Consider the following 8,355-nt stretch of genomic DNA (forward strand, 5'->3'; position numbering starts at 1 on the left):
GAGAATCCAGGCTAGTTAAAACAATGAAGTCCACCTCTCTTCTTTCTCGGGCTCCTTCAATGTTCAATTTGCTGCCCTCAAATATTCGTAGGGCTTATGTAGGCGTTGATCCAGTAGCAGGATTTAAGTCAGACTTGGACAAGTTTTTGACTAAAATTCCTAATCAACCTTATATTCAAGGATTAGCCTGATCAGCTAACTCTAATTCATTGGTCCATCAAATCCGAAAAAAAATATTCATTTTCATGTTTGTGTTGCTTGATATTGAAGGCAAAAATAACCCCTTTTCCTCAAACGTCTATTGCCTACGTTTTGGAAAGCTTATTTGCAAATTTTTAATGTATATTTGTTAAACTTTTATAACAATTTGCTGCCAATAAAGACAATATTTATCTGCAGGTTTTGGCAGGCCCTTGTTTTAATGCTAGGAGAAATAAACGGGACAATATTAGCAAATCAAAATGTTTTTGGTTAACACAAAATCAAAATATTTGTGTTGTTTTAGGCAACATAAAAATAACATATTTGGGCGAAAAATCCAACGTATTTTGTCGGAGCCTAATAATAAGGAACATATAAAAATCTTGACCATTCCTACCACAAACTAATTTTGTATTGCCAGCATAAGAAGATGCTGATCTTACTGCTGAGCTTCTGAAGTGCAGAAATGAAGATAATGAAAAGCGGAAGACCTAAAATTTTGCCTCACTTCTGAACACTTAAGCACTTTCTTTTTAACAATTTTAGCTTTTGCATTCGTTTTTGGTTACACGATAAACCAAGGAAGATGAGAGACATTTAGAAAAACCCAATGTATTCTGTCATTCCTAGATAAACTAAATGTTTTTGAAACAATTAACTCATTTTTTCGGTAGGTACCAACGTGCCCGATGAATGACACCCAAACGATGAATTGTATTGAAGATAATATTTTGTCCATGGAAGAAACTCTTAGGACGTGCAATTGTCAAGATGTTTGCCAAGTTATTTCATATGAGGTAACTCACTCAATCTCCGAATGGCCGGCCTTGGAAGTGCCGGATGAGGCTGTTAAAAATAAGAATATTATAGTCTACAACTACACCAAGCCTGTGGATGGTATTACCCAATTAATGGAAAGAAACCGTATCAGTGGACAGCAAGCTCGGGTTCACATTTTCTTTGAATCGAATGAAAGCATAGTAATTGAGCAAATCGCAGTTTTTGGATCATTCTGGGACTTCTTCAATACCCTGGGTGGGGCTGTGTCGATTTATTTGGGTGTTTCGATGATGGCTCTTCTGGGCTTGATTTTAACTGGATTTGAGAGAATTTTTTCCTGTTTGTTGATAGGGTGCAAAAGATAATTTGCTGTCTTGTGGTCACAATATCATCAGTGAAATTGAAAGGTTACTACATTTTCCATCAATAAATTGGATGCAGTGCTACATGACCAATCTTAATACAGTGCGCGCTGAAATTTTGCACTCAACTAAAATGAGGGTGAAAGCTAATTCTTTATTTCCAACAAAGTCATATTATTCAACTTTTAACCGCTAGTTGTTGTCTACAATCAAGTCAAGCATTAAAAGCTACATTATAAAACATAAACATTGAAAGGAAAGTGAAATGATTGAACCAATTAATTTTCCTGCTTGCTGAATCCAAATGAACGCACCAACCACGTTCACGGGATCATCAAAATGAATGCAGAAGGTACACAAATTCCCCACAAATCTGCAAAAATCACTTGTAAAGCCTGTCAAAAATTGATGGAAAGCTTTATATTTTTAAAAGGGGCCTTCTTCAGGCTGACCATAAACCATAGCATAAGAGAGGCACACAATTTATGAAAATACTTTGTCATTTACCAACACTCAAATAGACAAATATTGTGCAAATAAAACTCAAGTGCCAAGATTTCTAAAACTGATTAGTCATTTCAACAACACGAAAAAACGTTGGACTTTTAGAATGTAGTAATGTTCGAGTTCTATGTTTTGAAGCAGCCTAAGTTGAAGAACAAAAAAAAGAAGCCTTTTGTGACAAATGGATGGTATTCCAAAATACATTTTGCCTTCTTAAATCAAAGACACTATCGTATTAGCTAATTTCAGTTGTTTATCATTCAATTCAAAGGGATGTATTTCATTGCTTTAGGAAGTTGAAAAAAATTGACAAACATCCTGAAATTGAGGTTCATGGGTGTAGCACATTTGAATCAAAAGTAGAAAAAAGTCACCGTGAAACATGGATTGAAGCATATTTCTACGACATTTGCAAAAAGAAAAAACCAAATCATACATTATCAGCTTGGACTTTTTTGGTATTTGGGGACAGAGGAGTAAAACTCACCCGGTGGGCAGCGAGGCTAGCCATCACATCGTCCATATAATTCCGATAGGCAGTGTTGTAGTCCGTGTCAGATTGGTTCTACATCTGGATGTGGTTAGCGTCTAAAAGTTTCCAAGAGAATGATCGGGGAGGATAATCGGACTGGGGACCTCTCTCATGCTAGGGAATGTAACCACTACGTCTCGTCTCCTCCCATTATTTGATTTTGGATTGTGTTAAACCCATTGAGAAGGTCGAAACGGTCTTTCAACCGTAACATTGGTGGAGAAAAACTAATCATCGGGGATATGTTTGAGGCAATCTCTCATCACATAATTCTAAAAACTAAATCGGACGTCATTTTCTTCGCCGATTCTCATTGATGTAGCAGCAAGAGAATTTATTCAAAAACGTCCAGGAACCCGATTAAGTGCCATCCTTGATGAACTAAATGATCGGGTTGTGGACTCTTGCACGAAAGATCTTTATCAAACACCAAAAAGCCAGGTTCTTACTCGTAGTTTAATGATATCCTTCAGGAGTTCAGACATGTTCTCAAAGACAGGAGAGAAGAGCTCCCGGATGTCAAACAAATTGTTGTTCCCCATATTTTCCTCCACGTATGATTGATGAGGTATTCCACAGCCTTGATTTTGTCTATGTCTACATACGTATACATTGACGCCATTTTGATCGCAAATCCAAATCTCCAAGACCATCGTCTCTACTTATCCGAGATTATGGAACGTCTTCGACATAGTGGACGTGTGTGCAGCCGTGAAATGTTGATCTTTGCAATTTATCCAATTTGGGCTACAGATAGGGTCAGCTCAGCTAGTCTCGAACCTTTGAGGTTCATGAAACCATTCTTCCTAACTAGCAAGTGTCACGAGCACATTTTAGTACGGTTACCCAACTGATTGAACATATACAGGGTTCTCGAGCAAAACTTACAAAATGTCACAATACTTATAAATATGTAATTAACTCGGCAGCCGGACGAAATATTCATACATCTTTAAACTAGAAGTGGTAGATGATAAATTTGGGCTCAAATTACTTGATGCAACCGCCCTTGTCCGCTATAGCCTTCTCCATCCTGGACCTGATCGCAGAGCAGGACTGCCTGACTAAGTCGGCCAAGGTATTGCTCCAGGAGTTGACGATGCTGGCCTTCAGGGAGGCCACGCTTGTGTAGGAGGTGTGGTTAGACCACCTCTCTAAGAAGTCCCCAACGCAAAGTCCATAGGAGTTAAATCTGGTAGGAGGCACATCAGAAGCAATTGTCCCAAAGGTCCGCAAAGTTGTCTTTCAGAACTTCTGCACCTTAATGGACGTGTGACACGCGGCATCGTCTTGGGTCCAAGCAAACTTGTTGGCCGGGTAGTTGCCCTTCCATCAGGGCAAGATGTGGTATCTGAGTACCTTGTAGTACACATGCTGATCGATTTTCTCCCCCGGCCCAAAGAAGAAAAGCGGCATCTCCAACCCCACGACCTCCAGGACCATCACCTGATAAGCCACGAAAATAGCAGTTACTATATACCAATGATATTAGAAAAACTTTTGCCTGACGACCTTGTAGAGCAGGTCATTGAGGGACTAGAGAGTCATAAGTTATGAGTCAGCCTATGTAGTCTAGGCCTTTGACAATGTCGATCAAGGCCTCCAAGTTAACAGGCTCCATGAAATTGGAATCCAAGGGAAGGTTCTCAATTGGATAAGTTTTATTTGTGTTTGGAAGCGGTTGATTAAGGTAGAGGGATCCTTAAGTGACATACATGATGTTATATCTGGTGTTCCTCAGGACTCCAAATTAGGTCCTCTCCTTTTTATCATCTTCATTGCTCCACTTTAGAAGCTTAGTAGTAGTCATTAGCTGCTATTTTCGTGGCTTATCCGCTTAACCCCTTCCAAGAACCAATTAAATTCTGCGTCGACCGAAATTCTCAACTCAGATTGGTTGAGGCATAAGGCAAAGCGGTCAAGCGGTCAAGCGGATAAGCCACGAAAGCATTTGCTATTGTCTTCTTTAAGGTCAAGATTCCGGTAGAGGTCTTTGATTAAATGCACTCTTGGGTTGCTGAGACTAATATGGCCTTCAAAGAAATGAGTTTCCGGATAACAGAAGTGATAACGCCACCAGACATTTCCTAACTTGTTCTAAACCGCTTGACGAGTCGATGAATACCATAGTCCCAAATAGTTTGGCCTTGATTGGAGCATTTGGGGAATTGAATGGCGTCGAATTCACCTGATTCGAACTGCTTCCACCGATTTCAGAGGCTGATCTGGTCCGGTTGGTCCAATCAGGGTTTTGGCATGAACAAGCCGGTGATTTCTCCTATTCAATTCGACGAACCGGCCGGAAATTTGGCAGAGCGCTTTTGACTCTGATCACAGAGGTTTCTATGAAATCCAAGAATAATACTCGATGCATACTTGCCTGTCAGCTTTGCAAGACCCATTCACGTTTATGCCACTTGACCACAATTGAAATTCTGTGGCGAACTTGAAGTTAATGCATCGCAATAAAAATACATTTCAATTCGTGAAGTGGGCCCCTCGATTTTCCACAAATTTTGACACTCTACACCATGCCTCAGACTTGAATAGCCCCCTTACGCTGCATGAAATATGTTTTACGTTCTGCAATTCAGAGGGCGCTTTGTCATTCAGCGTTTGCTAAATAAATGGCCAATTGGGCCTATTCCTTTTTATTGAAATATAATGCGTTTGTATTGGCTAATTCTATCAAGATCTTATTTTTAAAAAATGCCCCGGGTCACATAATGTGCGGAAAAGAAATTGCGTTCAAGGCAAGGTAAGAGCAGTTTATTTAGTAATCTGCCGTGCGTCTTCCCGTTTTCTTTGGGCCTTATGACGTTGCAAATAAGGGCCCTTATTAAGATAAGTTTGGACAATGGCTGTGCTGGAACGAGTCCGGAGTCAGAGTACAGTCGAGTCTTTTACTCAATTTTGGAGAAATTGGCCAGACACGAGTCTTGTCGAGAGGACTTGACGAGTCAAAAAGAATATTCTTTTTTCTCTTCAAATTTCGTCAGGAAACGGACTTTAATCCGTCATGAGCTGACCGTGAGAAAGCAGCCCTGGAATAATGATTTCTCTAGTCCTGCTTAGCTTTGCAAAAATAACATGAGTCTTTCCGTTTGCCTTGAGTTCCTCCAAAGACTCTAGTCCTCTGCCGGATTTGAGTCCGGACTTGGTGAGTTCGACAAAAAGTCAGAAAATCAAATGGCTCGCACAAGCCCCACTTATGCCGGACTCACCCCAGTACTAGGCAATGGTATGGTCACAAAGTAAGGCTCAGTTCAAAATTGAACAAGAAAAGAAAGAAAAAAGAAAATCCTCCGGCTCGTCGATTCAGGAGTGCGTATATTCTGTTATTGAAATGCAAACAGATTGTACAAAGAAACATGGAAATGAACCTCAGAGATATGATGATATAAGTGATGTTTGAAGAGGGGGAAAGTCATCTTTTGGATTCTCTCAGTCTCTTCGAACCTGGGATACTTCATGGCGATGCCGCGTTCTACCACTATTTTCAACATTTCTTTGGTCTTGTTCTACTCTTGCTCCCCTGGAGTTACTTCGCCGTGAAGTCCCTCTCGACAACCTCCGTCCTCGGATATGATCACGTTCCCTAGCAATTCGATCACGATCACTGGCAATTCGATCCCTAATTCGATCATTGCTTCGATCCCTAATTCGATCATTGCTTCGATCCCTAATTCGATCATTGCTTCGATCACAAATCCGATCATTGCTTCGATCACAAATCCGATCATTGCTTCGATCCCTGTTTCGATCACGAGGTTCCCCGGAAGTGCGATCACGACTGCGGCCACGAGAGACTTTGCTGGAGAAGGTGCGAGATGATGGGGAACGAGGTCGCTTAGTGACGCTAGATATTTTCTTACGATTACGGTTCTCAGGGCAAAGAACCTTATTGTGACCACGGCCACAGAAGCTACAGAGGCTTTCACAAACGTGACCGGAAGTCCATGGAATGAGGCATCTTTGGCATTTGTTTTCTGTTTTGCAGATTTGAAACCATTCCGTGTAGGTGAAGGAGACAGCTGTTGGACATTGAAATGGTCGATGATCACCTCTGCAAACGAAACAGACTTTTTTCGGCCTATGAAGGCCTCGACTCAAAGAACCACGTGCACTTGGCTTGACTTTACTGTTCATACTCTTGGCGGTGGGTCGGTTGGCTCGAAAAGTGTCCAACCAAGCCTTGAAAGATGTAGAATTTTCTACGATGCTGGGATGCCATTTCTCGCCAATTTGTTGGGCCAGAAATTCTTCATGTCGGCGCTTCTTGAAGTGTAACCAAGACTCAGCCATGGTGGGTCTAGACTCCATCAGAGTTTGCAAATGGTGGATAATGCTAAATTGAAAGGGATCCACCTTGTCTTCGACAAAAGTATCTTGAAGGCTCTCCAGGCCAACCACTGAGTCCTGGATTACGGCGGCCATGTTCAGATTGCTTCCTTCAAATTCTCCTACTGACGTTAAATAATTGGCCGCGAGGCCCAACTTGTTGCCGAAGAAAGACTCAAGCTTGTTAATGGCCAACTCATAAGTTCCACCTGATCGATTGATTAGTCGTATCTTTTTGAGGGCTTCTCCTGTGAGGACACTCTCGAGGTGTTTGAAAGCGGCTTTTGAACTGTAACCCTCCAGCGTTCTCAAAGTGGCATGAGCTGAATCCCATGCCGACTTCCAAGAGCTGAATTTCTGAAGACATTCGGGGTCTGACTTATCTCCATCGAATTTAGGATCGACGTGTTTGGTAGCATCGTAATCATCCACAGACTTGACAGGTGTGACAGCATATGATCCAACGTCCTGAGTTGTTGCAATAGGCAAAGACGGCAATAAATCTTGACGCAGATTTGGACGATTAGCTAGTTTCTGATGGAGTGATTGCTGACTTCTTTCGAAGGAATCAACAATCGTTTCAATCTTTTCCATCAAATGGTGCGGATCTTCAATCCCCTGATCAAGCAAAGACTTGGTCAATGTGGCTTCTTTCTCACTCAAATTGTTCAGTCGCTGTTGAATTCGAGGGATACGAGCCGCAGCAACTCGGAGCCGCACATCAGATTCATCAGGATCTAGATCATGATCGGGGCGCATCTCGGCGTAGCCCACATCCTCGATGAACTCTTCGACTGTTTTCTTGACTTGCTCGAAGTATCGCACTAGCATTGATCCTGAACCTCGGCGAGGAGGAGATACGGCCGTAATCACGGTCTGATAAGGAGAGTTTGATTCCGACATGCTGATCTCTGGATCGAATTTGGACTTGGGAGATGTTGGTGAACTTCTTGCTCCCTCAACAGTGGACATGATTGAGGCTAGAATCCTGTGATGGTTAAAAAATGACAGACGTAGCCTTGTTTAAGGTCTACTTGTGAATGGAATTCCACAATCTCCTGAACCCAACACTCATGATTTATTGCTTTGTGCCGAAATAACAACAGACAATGATAAACTTCAACGTAGAGCAATGGCACACACAGGGTTTTTTAAGCAATACTAAATGGGTTACAAACACTCACCTGACTGCATTTATCACTAAGAGTTGCTCTATGTGTCGAAAGTGGAGCTCTGAAATGCACGTCTTCACAGCTTCAGGTCGTAACGCGGAATAGCGGAGGAGGAAGCGTTAGCTGAGTATTACACGCTTCCGTTGTTTGAAAAACAAACTCAGCTTTGATATTGGGATCACCAAACCTCTCATTTTGGACTCTTACCTGGAAAAGTGGAATCTTTGGTTGTGCAGCACGCATTCCAAACTAATCCTTTCAGAATCTTAGAATCGCAATCAAATTGAAAAGCGACATTGGCCCTAATCGTAGAACTTGTGTCAATAACGAAATGCAATACTTTTTTCTGCCGTTGTCTTAAATATGCTTCTGCGTCGCAAATATCAAAGCCATTGAATATAGTTTTGTTTTTTCCAATTTGCAAATGCCAAAAATATTCCACAGACGTTAAGGAATCAAAACG

General features: G+C 41.6%; 2 protein-coding genes across 2 annotated transcripts in view; one reads left to right on the top strand and one right to left on the bottom strand.

Annotated features, from left to right (window-relative positions):
• The window catches only part of LOC131890707 (uncharacterized), a 5,607-nt gene extending 4,713 nt beyond the window's left edge, over positions 1-894 (top strand). Inside the window, exon 4 of the mRNA XM_059240113.1 lies at positions 876-894. Within this exon, the coding sequence (XP_059096096.1) occupies positions 876-894 (19 nt within the window). The remainder of the gene's footprint in view (positions 1-875) is intronic.
• Positions 895-5,692: 4,798 nt separating this feature from the next.
• LOC131890858 (uncharacterized) lies at positions 5,693-8,026 on the bottom strand. Its single transcript, XM_059240300.1, has 2 exons — positions 7,905-8,026; positions 5,693-7,708 (listed from the first exon to the last, which is right to left on the bottom strand). Exon 2 carries the CDS (start codon positions 7,690-7,692, stop codon positions 5,824-5,826), a length of 1,869 nt encoding a protein of 622 aa, XP_059096283.1. The 5' UTR covers positions 7,693-7,708; positions 7,905-8,026; the 3' UTR covers positions 5,693-5,823.
• Positions 8,027-8,355: the final 329 nt, after the last annotated feature.

This window comes from Tigriopus californicus, chromosome 11, assembly GCF_007210705.1.
Source record: "Tigriopus californicus strain San Diego chromosome 11, Tcal_SD_v2.1, whole genome shotgun sequence".
Lineage (NCBI taxonomy): Eukaryota > Metazoa > Arthropoda > Copepoda > Harpacticoida > Harpacticidae > Tigriopus > Tigriopus californicus.

Bases quoted from the DNA above. Each gene is read 5' to 3' on its own strand.
- LOC131890858 (XM_059240300.1), bottom strand. From the start codon at position 7,692: ATGTCCACTGTTGAGGGAGCAAGAAGTTCACCAACATCTCCCAAGTCC.